Here is a 15,895-nt window from a genome sequence, read left to right on the forward strand (position 1 = left end):
CGTGACCGGGACCGGGACCGGGACCCGGAACCGGGACCGGGACCGGGACCCGACTGGGGCCGGGCTGGGGTTCATGAACCCGGCACCGACCTGGGCTGGGGGAAACCGAACCGGGACCGGGACCGGGCTGGGGGAGCCCAAACCCAGCCGGAGCAGGACCGGCAGCACCGGACCCGGTCTGGACCGGTTTTTTTTTTGCCATTTTGGAATTTTTGGGGAGGCTGCTGCCCTCAAAAAATCCAAATTTTTTGATTCGGGCTCCAGGGCCACAGGGCCAGGACCACAAACACTGACCCTGTTCCTTGTGAAGTGAAATAAATCTCGGCACCCGCGGGATAAATAAATAAATAAACACACAAATAAATAAATAAATTAAATAAAAACTCCACAAGCTGGTGCGTTTCTGGAGTGGGCACGTTGGCACAGTGAGATATTCCTCCAAGATTTGTGCCCCAGCCTCGGTGTGAGCCGCACTTCATTCACAAAGATGTTCCACGTCAATAAATACATATTATATTCCATATATTCAACCCCTGTCCTAAATGGGTCCACGCCCGTCTGGGCAGTTTGGGGGGTTTGCTGTGGTCTCAGGCTGAAGATTTGGTATTTTTGGTATTTTCCTGATTAAACTCCTGAGCTTTTCTCCTTTTTGTGTGTTTATCTCAGTAGCTCGGTCATTCTCGATAAGCTCGGAGGCAGAGGAGCTTCTTTATCTGCCTCTTTGCCTCCGCTGCCATCGCCCTTTAGGCGAGAATCTTCCCAAATTCGCATTTTCCTGCTCCCTTTGTACCGTGGCAAAAGGTTGCTCGGGCAGAAGGTAAAAATTCAACGCAGAATTCCACAAACTAAAATTGAAACGCTCGATTCATTTGGTTCAGTGAGCTCCAAAAATCACAATTTCACCCCCCCCTCCCCACTCCGTGCCCCCCCGGAGAATAAATCGGGATGTGGGTGTGACCCGGCCGTGCTGGGGGCACAGGGGGCACTTTGGGGTTCCTGTGACACCCCCGTGGTGCCAGGGGGCACTTTGGGGTTCCTGTGACACCCCCGTGGTGCCAGGAGCAGGAAGGGGCTGGGTGGGCACAGGGTTCTTTATTTACAGTGCCCCCCCAAAACGTGAGGGGGGTTCCCTCCCCGGTGCCACCACAGGCCGGGGGACACTGGGGACAGTTTTCCTGAGGGTGAGGGGGGGTCCTGCTGGCTGCTGGCACAGAGTGGGGGGCAGCGGGCACCCCCAGAGTTGCCCATCACTGAGCCTGGCGCAGCTGCAGCTTCTCGGGCAGCTCCCGGAGCAGCTCCTGGGTACTCGCTGTGCGGGGGGATGGAGCTGTGAGCGCCTGGCAGAGGATCCCCCTGCCCCCAGGAACCCCCCGGAACCCCCAGGAACCCCCAGGAACCCTCTGAGACCCCTGGAACCCTCTGAGACCCCTCTGAGCCTCCTCTGAGCCCCCCCAGACCTCTCTGATCCCCCCAGACCCCTCTGAGCCCCCCCCAGACCCCTCTGATCCCCCCAGACCCCTCTGAGACCCCTCTGAGCCCCCCAGGAGCCCCCCGCTCCTCCCCTCTGCCCCCCGAGCCGCTGGCAGGACCCGGTGTCCCCCTGCTGCCACCCCCCGTGTCCCCTGTGTGTCCCCTTGGTGTCCCCTCGCTGTGCTGGGGGGTGGCAGCGGGGCCGGGGGGGGTCAGGGCTCGGGGTGGGGGTGTTCCCTTCCCTCCCCTCCCCTCCCCTCCCCTCCCCTCCCCTCCCCTCCCCTCCCCTCCCCTCCCCTCCCCTCCCCTCCCCTCCCCTCCCCTCCCCTCCCCTCCCCTCCCCTCCCCTCCCCTCCCGTTCCCTCCCCGCAGTCCCGGGCGGCCTCACCGGGCTCGTTCACGCGGATCCGCTCCCCGGGCACCGGCCCCGAGCCGGGGGGGGCTCTGCCCCTCCTCAGGGCCGGCCGCCCCCTCCTCAGGGCCGCTCTGAGCGGGGGGGGGCTCCCGTCCATCGGCACCGACTCTGCAGCGGGGCGGGGGGGGGTCACAGACCCTCCGTCTGCAGGCGACACCCCCAGACCCCCCGAGCGCCCCCAGACCCCCCCGAGCGCCCCCAGACCCCTCTGAGCCTCCTCTGAGCCCCCAGACCCCCCCGAGCACCCCCAGACCCCTCTGAGCCCCCCAGACTCCCCCGAGCTCCCCCAGACCCCCCGAGCACCCCCAGACCCCCCCCGAGCGTCCCCAGACCCCCCGAGCACCCCCAGACCCCTCTGAGCCCCCCAGACTCCCCCGAGCTCCCCCAGACCCCCCGAGAGCCCCCAGACCCCCCCCGAGCGTCCCCAGACCCCTCTGAGCCTCCTCTGAGCCCCCAGACCCCCCTGAGCACCCCCAGACCCCTCTGAGCCTCCTCTGAGCCCCCCCAGACCCCTCCGAGGCCCCCCAGACCCCTTTGAGACCCCCAGACCCTCCCGAGCCCCCAGACCCCTCTGACCACCCCCAGACCCCTCCGAGCCCCCCCACACCCATCTGAGACCCCTCAGACCCCTCTGATCTCCCTCGGAGCCCCCCAGCCCGGTACTCCCCAAGCCCCGGTGCCCCCCCAGCCCCCCGAGCCCCCCGCCCGGTGCCCACCCCGCTCCAGGGGCCGCAGGCTGCCCCGGCTGCTCCGCACCAGGATCCGCAGCAGCTCCGGCAGCGCCGAGCAGCGCAGCTGGGGAACCCCGGGTCACCGGGACAGCCCCGGGACACCGGGACAGCCCGGAACACCGGGACAGCCCCGGGACACCGGGACAGCCCGGAACACCGGGACAGCCCGGGACACCGGGACAGCCCGGGTCATTGGGACAGCCCGGGACACCGGGACAGCCCGGGTCATTGGGACAGCCCGGGACACCGGGACAGCCCCGGGACACCGGGACAGCCCGGGTCATTGGGACAGCCCGGGACACCGGGACAGCCCCGGGTCACCGGGGACACCTCCGGGTCACCGGGACAGCCCCGGGTCACCGGGACAGCCCGGGACACCGGGACACCTCCGGGTCACCGGGACAGCCCCGGGACACCGGGACAGCCCCGCCTCACCGGGACAGCCCGGGACACCGGGACACCCCAGGGACACCGGGACAGCCCCGGGACACCGGGACAGCCCCGGGACACCGGGACACCCCCGGGACACCGGGACAGCCCGGGACACCGGGACAGCCCGGGACACCGGGACACCCCAGGGACACCGGGACAGCCCCGGGACACCGGGACACCCCCGGGACACCGGGACAGCCCGGGACACCGGGACAGCCCCGGGTCACCGGGATCCCCGGCACCCCCAGACCCTGCCCGGGGGGTCCCACCCGCTGGGCTGCAGCCCCTTGGGGTGTCCCAGTCTCGTGGGGGTTCCCAGGGATCCCAAAGCTGGGGGTCCCTGTCCCTTCTTTGGGGGTCCCAGTTCCTTGAGCCCCAGCCCCCTGGGGACCCCTTGGTCCCACCCTTGGGTGCTCGCGGGATTCCCGGGGGCTGCCCACCCTTGGTGCCCACACGGTGCCCGGGGTGAGCCGGGGGGCTCGGGGGTGGCCGGGGTGGGGGTCCCTGTCGCCAGGGCCAGCCCGTGTCCCTCACCGGGGTCTCCATGTCGATGGCGTAGCCCTGCTCGTCCCTCCTCACCCGGTAGTGCCTCACCACGGGGGTCCTGCGGGGGGGCGGCCTCAGGGGCTGGGGACCCCCCTCGCAAGGGGACCCCACCCCCCTGGGGCCACCAAGGGGTGTCCCCGCAGCCCATGGGGACCTGGGCCACCCCTCGTATAGACCCCCTGCTCCTTGGGGACACCCTTCCCTCGGGGACACCCCAGAACCTTGGGGACACCCCGTCACCTTAGGGACACCTGCTCCTTGGGGACACCCTTCCCTTGGGGACACCCTTCCCTTGGGGACACCCCGTCACCTAAGGGACACCCTGCTCCTTAGGGACACCCTTCCCTCGGGGACACCCCAGAACCTTGGGGACACCCCTCTCCCTTGGGGACACCTCACCACCTTAGGGACACCCTCCCCCTTGGGGACACCCCAGAACCTTGGGGACACCCCTCTCCCCTGGGGACACTTGGGGACACCCTCCCCCTTGGGGACACCCCTACACCTTGGGGACATCCCAGAACCTTGGGGACACCCCTCTCCCCTGGGGACACTTGGGGACACCCTCCCCCTTGGGGACACCCCTACACCTTGGGGACATCCCAGAACCTTGGGGACACTTGGGGACACCCCTCTCCCTTGGGGACACCCTTCCCTTTGGGGACACTTGGGGTCACCCATTCCCCTTGGGGACACCTGGGGACACCCCCTTGGGGACACCCTCCCCGTGGGGACACCTGGGGACACCCCCTTAGGGACACCCTCCCCTTGGGGACACCTGGGGACACCCCCTTAGGGACACCCTCCCCTTGGGGACACCTGGGGACACCCCCTTAGGGACACCCTCCCCTTGGGGACACCTGGGGACACCCCCTTGGGGACACCCCTCTCCCTTGGGGACACCTGGGGACACCCCCTTAGGGACACCCTCCCCCTTGGGGACACTTGGGGACACCCCTCTCCCTTGGGGACACCCTTCCCTTTGGGGACACTTGGGGACACCCCTCTCCCTTGGGGACACCTGGGGACCCCCCGGGCACGGACCCGTCCCGCTCCTGCCGCGTGCTGACGGCGAGCCCCGGGCCGCGCCCCGCGGGCCGCAGCAGGAGGTTGCCCCGGGCCGCGCTGCGCTCCAGCAGCCGCTCGGCCTCGGCGCGGCTCACCTGGAAAAAGCAGCTGGGGACCCTGGGGACCCCGGGGACCCCCCACGGTCACCGCCGGCCACGCCGAGCCACCCCCGGTGGGGACACGCCGGTCCCCAGGGAGGATGGGGACCCCCCTCCCCACCAGCCCGCGACCCCCGACTCACGGCTCGGAGAGGGACACGGGGATGGTCGGTGACACCGGGCTGGTCGGTGACACCGGGCTGGTCGGCGGCACGGGGGTCGTCGGCGACATGGGGGTGGTCGGTGATACCGGGCTGGTCGGTGACACCGGGCTGGTCGGTGACACGGGGCTGGTCGGTGACATGGGGGTGGCCGGTGACACGGGGGTGGTCGGTGACACCGGGGTGGTCGGTGACACGGGGGTGGTCGGTGATACCGGGCTGGTCGGTGACACCGGGATGGCCGGTGATACCGGGGTGGCCGGTGACACGGGGGTGGCCGGTGACACCGGGGTGGCCGGTGACACGGGGGTGGCCGGTGACACGGGGGTGGCCGGTGACACCGGGGTGGCCGGTGACACGGGGGTGGCCGGTGACACGGGGATGGTCGGTGACACCGGGCTGGTCGGTGACACGGGGGTGGTCGGTGACACCGGGGTGGTCGGTGACACGGGGGTGGCCGCGGACACGGCGCTGTCCCTGCGCTCCCGCTCCTCCCGCAGAGCCTCCAGGAGCTGGATGTTGTGTCCGGGCAGCAGCGCCAGGTCCCGGGGCATCTTCATCTGCGGGGGACACGGCGGTGGTGGCGGTGATGGCACAGAGACGTCCCTGTCGCCCCGGGACCCCCGGGCAGCGCCCCGTGCCCACCTTGGCCATGGTCAGGATGAATCCCCGCCACATCTCCTGCGTGTCCCACCTCTCCGTCTGCCAGGGGACACAGGGACATGAGGGTGGCCTGTCCCTTGTGCCCCCACAGGTCTCTGCAGTCCCCTGGCCCCAAATCCCACAGCCCCCCCACCCCTGTGCATCCCCTGTACCCCAAAGTCCTTCCCCATCTGCCCTCCAGTCCCCCCAGTCCCAAAATCCTGTCCCCTCTGTGTCCCTAAATCCTTCCCTTACACTCCCCAATGCCTCCCGCGGTCCCTGTCCCAAACCCCCCCCAGCCCTGAAATCCTGTCCCCTCTGTACCCCCAGATCCCCCCTCCAGGTACCCCCAGATCCCCCGGGTACCCCCAGCCCCCCATGGCCCCCCCCGTGGCTGCCCCTCACCTTCATTGTCACCTCTTGTCCCCTCAGCCTGAGGACGAGCGCCCCGTCCTCGGCCTGCACGGTCACCAGCTCGCCCAGGTCCAGCAGCTCCAGGGGCTGGGGGCACCCAAGGGTGGGACCCCCGGCCCAGGGACACGAGCACGTCCAGCCGCAGCCCCCCCGGGCCACCCCCACCTCAGCCAGGGTCCCCCCAGTGTCACCTGAAGGTCCCAACCTCGGGGGTCCTTGCCCAGGGGGGTTTACGGAGGGGGTCCCCAATCCTGGGGGGGGTCTCACCAGACAGGTCCCAGCTCGGGGAGGGGGCACAGGGGTCCCACCCTGAGGGGATCCCGCCCCAGGGGCGTCTCTGGGGCCCGCACAGGAGGGGGGGTCCCAATCTTGGGGGTCCCGGCCTGGGGGAGCCCCCCCAGTTCCACCCAGAGGTTCTTGTCCTGGGGGTCCCACCCTGAGGGGTCCCAGCCCGGGGGTGTCTCCAGCCTCGGGGGGTCCCACGGGGGTCCCAGTCCCGAGAAACCCCCCGGGCCCGGCCGGACAGCCCGGGCGGGGGTCCCAGTCCCGGGGGTCGCGCCCGGAGGAGCCCCGGTACCTCGTGGTCCTGGGGCCCGGTGTAGAAGGCGAGTTTGAGCCCCAGCAGCCCGGCCCAGACCCTCCGGTAGCCCTGCGGGGAGGGACGGGCTCAGCTCCGCACCGGCACCGGGAACCGGGAAACGGCACCGGGAACAGAGAAACGGCACCGGGAACCGGGAAATGGCACCAGGAACAGGGGAACGGCACCGGGAACAGGGAAACGGCACCGGGAACAGGGAAATGGCACCGGGAACAGGGAAATGGCACCGGGAACCGGGAAACGGCACCGGGAACAGGGAAATGGCACCGGGAACAGGGAAACGGCACCGGGAACAGGGAAATGGCAACGGGAACAGGGAAATGGCAACGGGAACAGAGAAACGGCACCGGGAACAGGGAAACGGCACCGGGAACCGGGAAATGGCACCGGGAACAGGGAAATGGCAACGGGAACAGGGAAACGGCACCGGGAACCGGGAAATGGCACCAAGAACAGGGAAATGGCACCGGGAACAGGGAAATGGCACCGGGAACCGGGAAACGGCACCGGGAACCGGGAAATGGCACCGGGAACAGGGAAATGGCACCGGGAACAGGGAAACGGCACCGGGAACAGGGAAATGGCAACGGGAACAGGGAAATGGCACCGGGAACAGGGAAATGGCACCGGGAACAGGGAAACGGCACCGGGAACAGGGAAACGGCACCGGGAACAGGGAAATGGCACCGGGAGCCGGCACCGGCACCAGAAACCGGGAACCAGGCAGCGAGAATCGGGCACCGGGAGCCGGGAACCGGGAACCGGTACCGGGAGCCGGCGCTGGCATCGGCACCACGAGCAGGGAACCGGCACCGGGCTCCTCAGGGAACACAGCCGGTGGTCCCGGGCGGCTGAGGGGACACGGGGAGTCGGTCCCGGGGGGTCCGGGACTGGGAGTGCCGGGAGCGGTCCCGGGAATCGGTCCGGGGTACCCGAGGGTCGCTCTTGGCGCTCGGTCCCGGCGAGTCCCGGGTGTTGGTGCCGGGACGTGCCGGGGTCGGTCCCGGCGGTGTCGCCCACCTGATCCCGCGGCCCCCGCTTGTCCACGAAGCCCTCGTAGTAGTGCCGGGCCCGGGCCCGGGTTCTCCGGGGCAGCGGCACCGGCCGCTCCATCTCCGCCGCCGCGCAGGAGCCGCCGCAGTTCCCGGCACCGGCCCCGCCCGGGCCGGGGCGAAGGGCGGCGGGCGGGTGTCCCGGCCGGAACGGGGCATCCCCGGTGCGGGGCTGAGCCGCCGTGTCCGTCCCTCCCGGCGCAGCAGGTGCGGGGCTGCGCCCCCCGCACGCTCCCGGAGCCGGTGCCGGTGCCCCCCGTGCCCCTCCCCGGGGCGAGGGGCGGCGGGCGGGGGTCCCTGCCGGGCTGGGGGTCCGTGCCCGGCGCGGGGCTGAGCCCCCCCGTCCCCCGCCCGGTGTGGCAGGTGCGGGGGCGAACCCAGCAGGTTCCTGCCGGTCCCCCCGCCCGGTTCCGGTGCCGGTGTCCCCCCTCCCCGGGGCCGGAGCGAGGGGGTCCCGCCGGGAGGGGGGGTCCGTGTCTGGGTGCGGGGCTGAGTGCCCGTGTCCCCCCCCGGTGCCGGTGTCCCCTCACCCCCCCGGGCGGGGCGGGGCGCCCGGGGCCGCCCCGTCACGTGTCGCCGCCGCCGCCGCCGCGCGCACCGGGGGGAGGCGGGAGCGGCGGGAGCGGCGGGAGCGGAGCATGGCAGGTACCGGGGGGGGGGCGGGGGCGCACCGCGCACCGGTTCCGGGAACCGGGAACCGGGAACTGGCAGCGGGGAATCGGACACGCACCGGGCACCGGGCACGCACCGGGATCGCGCGCGCCGGGCACCGAACACGCACCGAGCACGCGCACAGCGGGCACGCACCGGGCTCCCGGTACCGGACACGCACCGGGAGCGCACCGGGAAGCGGAGAATCGCGCACGGACACGCGCCCCGGCCGGGGACGCGCACCGGTCACTCGCTCCCCGCCCCCCGGGGAACGCGCGTGCACCTGCCCGAGCGCGCGCCCGCGGGACCTCGCTGGGGACATCCCGGGACATCCCGGGACATCCCGGGACATCCCGGGGCAGGAGCGGAGCGGGGGCGGGGCGGGGGCACCTCTCCCCCGGGGAGCTGTCGTGTGTCACCCCCGGCCTCCCCGCAGCCCCGGGCTCCGGGACCTGCGGGGCCAGAGGAGACTCAGCCCCGTGTCCCCCGACCGTGTCCCCGTGTCCCCCAGCCGTGCTCGGGCTCCCCAGCCGCGTCCCCCAGCGGTGTCCCCATGTCCCCCAGCCCGGTCCTGTGCCCGCCAGCCGTGTCCCCGTGCCCGCAGTTCTGTATTGTCACGCTCCTGTGCCCTCACCCCCATGTCCCCGCCTCAGTGTCCCCCAACTCCCGTCCCCGAGCCCTCCTCCAGCCCCTCCATGTCCCCGCGTCCCCATGTCCACCTCTTCCCGTCCCCACGTCCCCCGTGTCCCCATCCGCAGGAGGCAGAAACCATGGTGGGGGGACCCAAGGGTGCTCTGGGGGACACCCAGGGGTGCTGTCACACGGTGTCCCCTCTCCCCCGCAGCTCTGGCCGCCGCCTCCCCCGGCGGGGACGAGTGTCTGGAGGAGGATGAGGATGAGCTGGAGCCGGGGCTGGACGAGGCCGAGCCCGAGGCCGGGAGCGGCGCGAAGGCGGCGGGGGCGGCCCGGGGGGCGGTGCTGACCCGCCGGGGCATCACCCTGAGGGTCCTGCTCCGAGACGGGCTCCTGGAGCCGGGCAGAGGGGTCCTGTCCATCTACTACCTGGTGAGCACGGGGACAGGGCACGGGGAAGGGGGACAGGGATGGGGACAGGGGACAGGGATGGGGATGGGACAGGGATGGGGACGGGACAGGGATGGGGACAGGGGACAGGGATGGGGACGGGACAGGGATGGGGACGGGACAGGGATGAGGACAGGGGACAGGGATGGGGACAGGGGACAGAGTACAGGGACAGGGGACAGGACACAGGGACAGGGGACAGGGATGGGGACGGGACAGGGATGAGGACAGGGGACAGGGCACGGGGAAGGGGGACAGGGATGGGGACAGGGGACAGGGATGGGGACGGGACAGGGATGAGGACAGGGGACAGGGATGGGGACAGGGGACAGAGTACAGGGACAGGGGACAGGGAGGGGGACAGGGGACAGGGATGGGGACGGGACAGGGATGGGGACAGGGGACAGGGATGGGGACAGGGGACAGGACACAGGGACAGGGGACAGGACACAGGGACAGGGGTGGGGACAGGGGAGAGGGGACAGGGGAGAGATGATAGGGACAGGGGAGAGGGATGGGGATAGGGGAGAGGGTATTTGAACTGGGAATAGTGATGGGGACTGGGAATAGAGATGGGGACAGGGGACAAGGGTGGGGACAGGGGACAGGAGTGGGGACAGGGGAGGGAGCACAAGGACAGGGGACAGGGGTTGGGACAGAAGACAGGGCATGGGGACAGGGGAGAGATGATCGGGACAGGGATAGGGATGGAGACTGAGAATGGATGAGGACAGGGGATAGGGATGGGGACAGGGAGAGGGATGGGGACAGGGAATAGGGATGGGGACAGGGAATAGGGATGGGGACTGGGAATACAGCTGGGGACAAGCAACAGAGAAAGGGCAGGAGACACGGGACAGGGAAAAGGACGGGAAACGGGACACAGGATGAGGACTGGGGATGTGGGCTGAGCACAAGAGACACAGATGGCGAACGTGGGACAGCGATGGGGCTGAGGGAGAAGCGATGAGGACAAGAGGACATGACCCCCGCCATTGCCCCCAGGGCAAGAAGTTCGTGGGGGACCTGGGCTCGGACGGGACGATTACGTGGCAGGAGACGGGGCAGGTCTTCAACTCCCCGAGCGCCTGGGCCACGCACTGCAAGCGCCTGGTGAACCCCGCCAAGAAGTCGGGCTGCGGCTGGGCGTCCGTGCGCTACAAGGGCCAGAAGCTGGACCAGTACAAGGCCGCCTGGCTGCGCCAGCACCAGCCCAACGTGCCACCCCCCGAGGAGGTGGGACCGGCGTCGCCTCCCCGTGGCACCCCCAGGGCAGGGGGCGAGCTGGGTGCCAGCCCCGTCTGCTCGCAGAGCTTGGCCAGCGAGGGCGAGGAGGAGGAGCCGCCCGAGGATGAGGAGGACGAAGCGGCCAGGGAGGGTCGGGTGGCGATGCCGGAGCCGGCGGCTCCCAAAAAACCGGAGGAGAGGAGCAAGAAGCAGCAGGGCAAGAGCCTGGCGGAGCCGGCGGGCACGGGTGAGCCGCCGTGGGGGTGCCGGGGGTCCCCGGGCAGCCCGGCCGCGGTGACGGGACCGTGTCCTTGGCAGATGCCGGCAGCGCAGGGAAAAGGCTGGAGGTGAAAGCCCGGGTGCCCGTCCGCTACTGCACCCTGGGCACCCGCGACTCGGCCAGGTAGGGGACCCCGGGACCCCGGGGCGCGGCAGGGAGGGGACAGCGGTGACCGCGGGGTTGTGCCTCTTCCAGGAGCCCCCAGACCCTGGTGGAGGTGACGTCCTTTGCTGCCATCAACAAATTCCAGCCCTTCAACGTGGCCATCTCCAGCAACGTGCTCCTGCTGCTGGTGCGTCCCCTCCCCACACTGATGGCACCGGGGACGCCTGCAGCGAGCGGGGTGTCCCTCGTGTCGTCCTTTTAGTGCTAAACCGCTGCTTTTGACCTTTTCCTTTAGGATTTCCACAGCCACCTGACGCGGAGCGAAGTGGTGGGGTACCTGGGGGGGCGGTGGGACACCAACACCCAGTGTAGGTGGGGTCTGGGGGGGGTGGGGGTGGCTCTGCCGTGGGCCGGGCTGTCACCCAGCCCCGTGTCCCCGCAGTGCTCACGGTGCTTCGAGCCTTCCCGTGCCGGACCCGCCTGGGCGATGCCGAAGCCGCGGGCGCCGTGGAGGAGGAGGTGAGGGGCTGCTCCAGCCCGGGGAGCGGGCAGGGGGCTCCGGAGGGCCCGAACCCACGGTTGGTGCCCCCCCAGATCTGCCAGAGCCTGTTCCTGCGGGGGCTGTCGCTGGTGGGGTGGTACCACAGCCACCCCTTCGGGCCCGCGCTGCCGTCCCTGCACGACATCGACGCGCAGATGGATTATCAGCTCAAGCTGCAGGGCAGCGGCAACGGCTTCCAGCCCTGCCTGGGGCTCATCTGCGGTACGTGCCCGCCCCTGGGGGTCCCAGGGGGCCGAGGCTGCTGTCACCCCCCTGTGCCAGCCCCCTCTGTCCCCACAGGGCCCTTCTACCACGGCAACCCCGGCGTGGAGTCCAAAATCGCTCCCTTCTGGGTGATGCCGCCGCCAGAGGTAAGTGGGGGAGAATTTGGGGTGGGGTCCCCCCACTTGGCACCCTCGGGTGCCCCCCGGGGTGGTGTCAGGTCCCAGAGCTGTGGGGTGACCCCTGCCCGGCTCCCTCACCCTCCAGCAACGGCCCAACGATTACGGGATCCCCATGGACGTGGAGGTCACCTACATCCAGGACGGGTTCCTCACCAACGACGTCGTGCAGGAGATGGTGAGAGAGGGGTGGGGGCCCCCAAAGCCCCCTGAGCCTATTGGGGGGCAGGCTGGCACCCCACCACTTGTCCCCATGTCCCCTTAGCCCTGGTGACGGTGCCAGCCCACCGCGGTCTCGGTGCCGCAGCTTTGGGGCACCCCCAGGGCCTGCAGCCCCTCTGTCCCCCCCAGACGCTGCTGGTGGAGTTCTACAAGGGAGCCCCCGACCTGGTGAAGTTCCAGGAGCTCTGGAGTCAGGATCAGACCTACCTGGACAAGCTGAAGGTGGGGAGGGCTGGGAGGGGAGGGGGTTTTGCTGGGGCACCCATCCCCTGTGCTGGAATGAAGCGGGGGCTCCCCCTCTGCAGGGCTCCCTGGCCTCCCGCACCCCTAAAGACCAGAGCTTCACCCACGTCCTGGAGCAGATCTTCAGCCTCCTCAAGCTCAGTGGGTGAGCGCCCGGGGGCCCTGCACTCGGAGCAGGCGCCTCCCGCAGCCCGGGCGGGGCTCGCAGCCCCGGGGCTCCACCGGAGCCGGTACCGGGCAGCCCCCGGAGCCCCCCGCGACCCCGCCGGCCCCGGGGAGTCTGTGGCTCAGCGGTTTGTGGAAGCGGTAGTTTGATTAAAGAGCAGTTCCCGAGAGGCGGCTCTGCTGGCTGGGGACATCCTGCCATGGCCGGGAATAAGGGGATGGGAGGGATTCCTCCCTGGCAGGGTGGGCAGCCCTGGCACAGGGTGCCCAGAGCAGCTGTGGCTGCCCCTGGATCCCTGGCAGTGCCCAAGGCCAGGCTGGACAGGGTTTGGAGCAGCCTGGAGCAGTGGAAGGTGTCCCTGCCCGTGACCTCCCAGACCCCATCCAATCCGAGCCATTCCCCGATTCCACGACGCAGCCGTTAGAAAGAAGAAAACATTTAATACTTTCATTCAGAGATACAAGTCAAGAATTGTGGGTCATCATTTTTTTTCCCCCTAAAAACCAGGAGAAACCATTACAAAAGAAAAAAAAAAACAAACAAAAAAAACCAAAAACGAAACAAAACCAAACAAAAGATCTAGCGAGGTGTCCCAGCTGACAGAACGCGTTTCAATCCACCTGAGCAGGAGCCGGTGTCCCCGTGACGGGGAAGGGACACCCCAGGACCCCGGTCCCATGGGCTCCCTGCCCTGCTGGGAGCAGGGGGGGCTGCCCTGGGCCCCCCTGGGGCTGGGGTCACTTTTTGGGGCGCAGGGGTCGGACACGTGTGGACATGCACGGATCAAATCCTTACAGGGAAGGGGAGCAGGAGCTGGGAGCAGCAGGAACAGGGGTGCTGCAGCACAGCCCTGGGGCTCCCAGAGCACAGGGGTGCTGCAGCACAGATTTGGGGCTCCCAGAGCAGGGCTGGGGTGCTGCAGCACAGCCCTGCACAGAGTTGGGGCTCCCAGAGCACAGGGGTGCTGCAGCACAGATTTGGGGCTCCCAAAGCAGGGCTGGGGTGCTGCAGCCCAGCCCTGCACAGATCTGGGGCTCCCAGAGCACAGGGGTGCTGCAGCCCAGCCCTGCACAGATCTGGGGCTCCCAGGGCAGGGCTGGGCCCCGTCCCAGCCCCACAAGGGGAAGATCCCACTTTTGGAGCAAGGAAAACCATGGAGCCCAGCAAGCACTCCGTGCCAAGCCCGTGCCCAGCTCCTGGCCAGCAAAAGCACAGCTCAGGGAGAAGTGGGGGCAGAAGTGCCCCCGAGATGAACCATCCCTGCTCCCGGGGGCAGAGGGGAGTGTGGCCCCCAGGGAGGGTGGCTGTGGGCAGGGTGGGAGCACAGGGAGGGCACAGGGAGGGCCAGGGGAGCTCCGGCTGCAGGAGGGATCCCCGGGAAGGGGGAATGGGCAGAGGAGCCACAACCTCTGCCCCACCACTGAGACACCCTGGGCTGCAGCCCAGTTCCAGATGATCCTCCAGGTGTGACCGACTTTGGGAGAGTTTGTAGCAGGAAAAGCCCGAGGTCCAGGAAAAAACCACGGGCAGAAGAAGCAGCCCCCCACCACGGGGCTAAGCTCTGTGGGGAGGGGGCCAAGCGGGCAGGGGACATCCCTACTGTCCCTGCAGGGTGGGCAGGGATGGCTCCAAGGCCCAGGCAGGGCTCAGCACCTGCCCTGCAGGGCTGCCTTAGTGTTCACTGGGTGTTTTAGTGTTGCTGTGCCCCAGCTCCCCCTCCCCTGATCCCTCTGGGATCCCTCTGGGGCATCTGTGGGGACAGGGGCAGCGTTTGCTGGGGCGGGAGGTGGGGCTGGGGCTGCGTGTCCAGGACACATCCCAGTCCCATCCCTGTGTCCAGGACACATCCCAGTCTCATCCCTGTGTCCAGGGAACATCCCAGTCCCATCCCTGTGTCCAGGACACACCCCAGTCCCTTCCATAAATCCAGGACACATCCCAGTCCCCTCTGTGTGTCCAGGGCACATCCCAGTCTCATCCCTGTGTCCAAGGAACATCCCAGTCCCATCCCTGTGTCCAGGGAACATCCCAGTCTCATCTGTGTGTCCAGGACACATCCCAGTCCCATTCCTGTGTCCAGGACACATCCCAGTCCCCTCCATGTGTCCAGGACACATCCTGGCTCTCCCACCTACCTCACCAGGTGCTGGACCCAAAGGAAAGCCGGGAAGTGGGGAGGGACAGGGACAAGGACAGGGACAGGGATGGGGACAGGGACAGGGACAAGGACAGGGACAAGGACAAGGACAGGGACAGGGCAGCGCCGGCGGCACGGCCGGGGCTTGGGGCGCACAAAGTACCGAAGTTCAAGCACCAGAAGGACAAAGAAACAAAATCCAAAAAAACCCAAACTGACGGGGGGAAGGGGCCGTGGGACCCTTCTGGTTTGTTCCCTGGTAGCGCCTGGCCCCGAGGGGAGGCGGGGAGGGCGGCAGGAGCTGGAATGGAGCCCGGGACACTCGGGGCGGAGCGGCGCCGTTTCACTGAGGTAGCGGGACCAGCACTTCCACGTAGTTGAGCGGGAAGAAGCCGGACTGGCCGTGGATCATCCCCTCGTACCAGTTCTCGTCGATCTGGTTCGTCAGGGTGATGATGTCGCCCTCCTTGAAGCCCAGCTCGCCGTCGTTCTCGGGCTCGAAGTCGTAGAGGGCTTTGCAGCAGGGCTGGTCCAGGGGGGCTGCGGGGACAGTGGGGACACGTCAGCAGGACCCTGCACAGCCCTGCCCTGGCACCGGGGACGCCTGGCACGGGCTCTGCATCCTGCCTGGGCTGGCAGGGCTGGCTCCAGTGGTGTTTCACTGCTCCTCTGCTCCCCGCTCCTGTCGTGGCACAGATCTGCCTCCAACAGCCCCGGGCTGCTCCTGCCTGCACTGCTGCATTCCCACCTCAGTGGCATCACTGGCAAGCCACCTACCCCTCCTGAGAGCTGAGAACCTGCCCTGGACCTCGGTGGTGGGGTGGGACATGGAGGGGGACTCTGGAAGGGTCACCCCACACCTGAGGGTGACAGGAGGGACAGGCAGCAGCTGCCTCCCTGGTCACGGGGCTTCAAATCCATGAGCAGCCCCTCAAAACTCAGGAGAAGCACGAAATCTCATTCCCACAGCTCAGCTCCAGGGATTTAAGCATCACCTTTTGGCTGCAAAGGGATTTTCTGCGGGGTTTCTTGCTGCTCACTCTGTGTTCTGACATTTTGGGACTCAGCTTTGGAGCTGGGAGAATCCCAGTGGAAAGGGACAGAGCTAAGAGAGATCTCCAGAGCCTGCAGGACCCCCCCAGCCCTTCCCACGGTGCTGGGGCTCTCCCAGCCAGGGCAAGGGAATGGCAGCAAGGGCACATCCAGCTGCTG

General features: G+C 68.7%; 3 protein-coding genes across 7 annotated transcripts in view; 1 reads left to right on the top strand and 2 right to left on the bottom strand.

The window, feature by feature from the left end:
* Nucleotides 1–954: 954 nt before the first annotated feature.
* On the bottom strand, nt 955–7,837 carry STAP2 (signal transducing adaptor family member 2). Of its 3 annotated transcripts, XM_085562356.1 has the most exons (10): nt 7,596–7,837; nt 6,555–6,626; nt 5,969–6,064; nt 5,567–5,623; nt 4,904–5,481; nt 4,639–4,779; nt 3,583–3,652; nt 2,602–2,680; nt 1,859–1,993; nt 1,111–1,309 (listed from the first exon to the last, which is right to left on the bottom strand). In XM_085562356.1, exons 1-10 carry the CDS (start codon nt 7,686–7,688, stop codon nt 1,248–1,250), a joined length of 1,383 nt encoding a protein of 460 aa, XP_085418482.1. In that variant the 5' UTR covers nt 7,689–7,837; the 3' UTR covers nt 1,111–1,247. The 3 variants fall into 3 exon arrangements, with proteins under 3 accessions (XP_085418480.1, XP_085418482.1, XP_085418481.1); XM_085562354.1 differs by lacking the exon at nt 7,596–7,837 and having other exon boundaries at nt 955–1,309; nt 6,555–7,586; XM_085562355.1 differs by lacking the exons at nt 1,111–1,309; nt 1,859–1,993; nt 2,602–2,680 and having other exon boundaries at nt 2,986–3,652.
* A 330-nt stretch (nt 7,838–8,167) lies between these two features.
* On the top strand, nt 8,168–12,713 carry MPND (MPN domain containing). 2 transcript variants are annotated; one of them, XM_085562357.1, is made up of 13 exons: nt 8,191–8,272; nt 9,123–9,343; nt 10,367–10,597; nt 10,673–10,835; nt 10,907–10,991; nt 11,064–11,160; nt 11,269–11,341; nt 11,416–11,492; nt 11,568–11,736; nt 11,815–11,885; nt 12,004–12,093; nt 12,267–12,359; nt 12,443–12,713. In XM_085562357.1, exons 1-13 carry the CDS (start codon nt 8,266–8,268, stop codon nt 12,527–12,529), a joined length of 1,464 nt encoding a protein of 487 aa, XP_085418483.1. In that variant the 5' UTR covers nt 8,191–8,265; the 3' UTR covers nt 12,530–12,713. The 2 variants fall into 2 exon arrangements, with proteins under 2 accessions (XP_031362988.1, XP_085418483.1); XM_031507128.3 differs by having other exon boundaries at nt 8,168–8,272; nt 10,367–10,835.
* A 253-nt stretch (nt 12,714–12,966) lies between these two features.
* SH3GL1 (SH3 domain containing GRB2 like 1, endophilin A2) overlaps nt 12,967–15,895 on the bottom strand; it is a 28,734-nt gene continuing 25,805 nt past the window's right edge. For both annotated transcript variants that reach the window (XM_077788812.2, XM_077788811.2), the window contains one exon: nt 12,967–15,223. In XM_077788812.2, coding sequence (XP_077644938.1) covers nt 15,027–15,223 — 197 coding nt within the window. In that variant the 3' untranslated portion in view covers nt 12,967–15,026. The remainder of the gene's footprint in view (nt 15,224–15,895) is intronic.

The sequence above is a fragment of the Lonchura striata genome, chromosome 28 (assembly GCF_050655825.1).
Source record: "Lonchura striata isolate lonStrDom1 chromosome 28, ASM5065582v1, whole genome shotgun sequence".
NCBI lineage: Eukaryota > Metazoa > Chordata > Aves > Passeriformes > Estrildidae > Lonchura > Lonchura striata.

What these genes read in the sequence shown, in the direction of transcription:
- MPND (XM_031507128.3), top strand. An exon ending in TCCTGTCCATCTACTACCTG is followed by an intron (nt 9,344 to 10,366) that starts GTGAGCACGGGG and finishes CATTGCCCCCAG; the next exon opens with GGCAAGAAGTTCGTGGGGGA. An exon ending in CGGGCGCCGTGGAGGAGGAG is followed by an intron (nt 11,493 to 11,567) that starts GTGAGGGGCTGC and finishes GTGCCCCCCCAG; the next exon opens with ATCTGCCAGAGCCTGTTCCT.
- STAP2 (XM_085562354.1), bottom strand. Translation starts at nt 7,362, where the DNA reads ATGCCAGCGCCGGCTCCCGGTACCGGTTCCCGGTTCCCGGCTCCCGGT. An exon ending in CCGGGCCCCAGGACCACGAG is followed by an intron (nt 6,065 to 6,554) that starts GTACCGGGGCTC and finishes GGGTGCCCCCAG; the next exon opens with CCCCTGGAGCTGCTGGACCT. An exon ending in GATCCGCGTGAACGAGCCCG is followed by an intron (nt 1,310 to 1,858) that starts GTGAGGCCGCCC and finishes CCCCCCGCACAG; the next exon opens with CGAGTACCCAGGAGCTGCTC.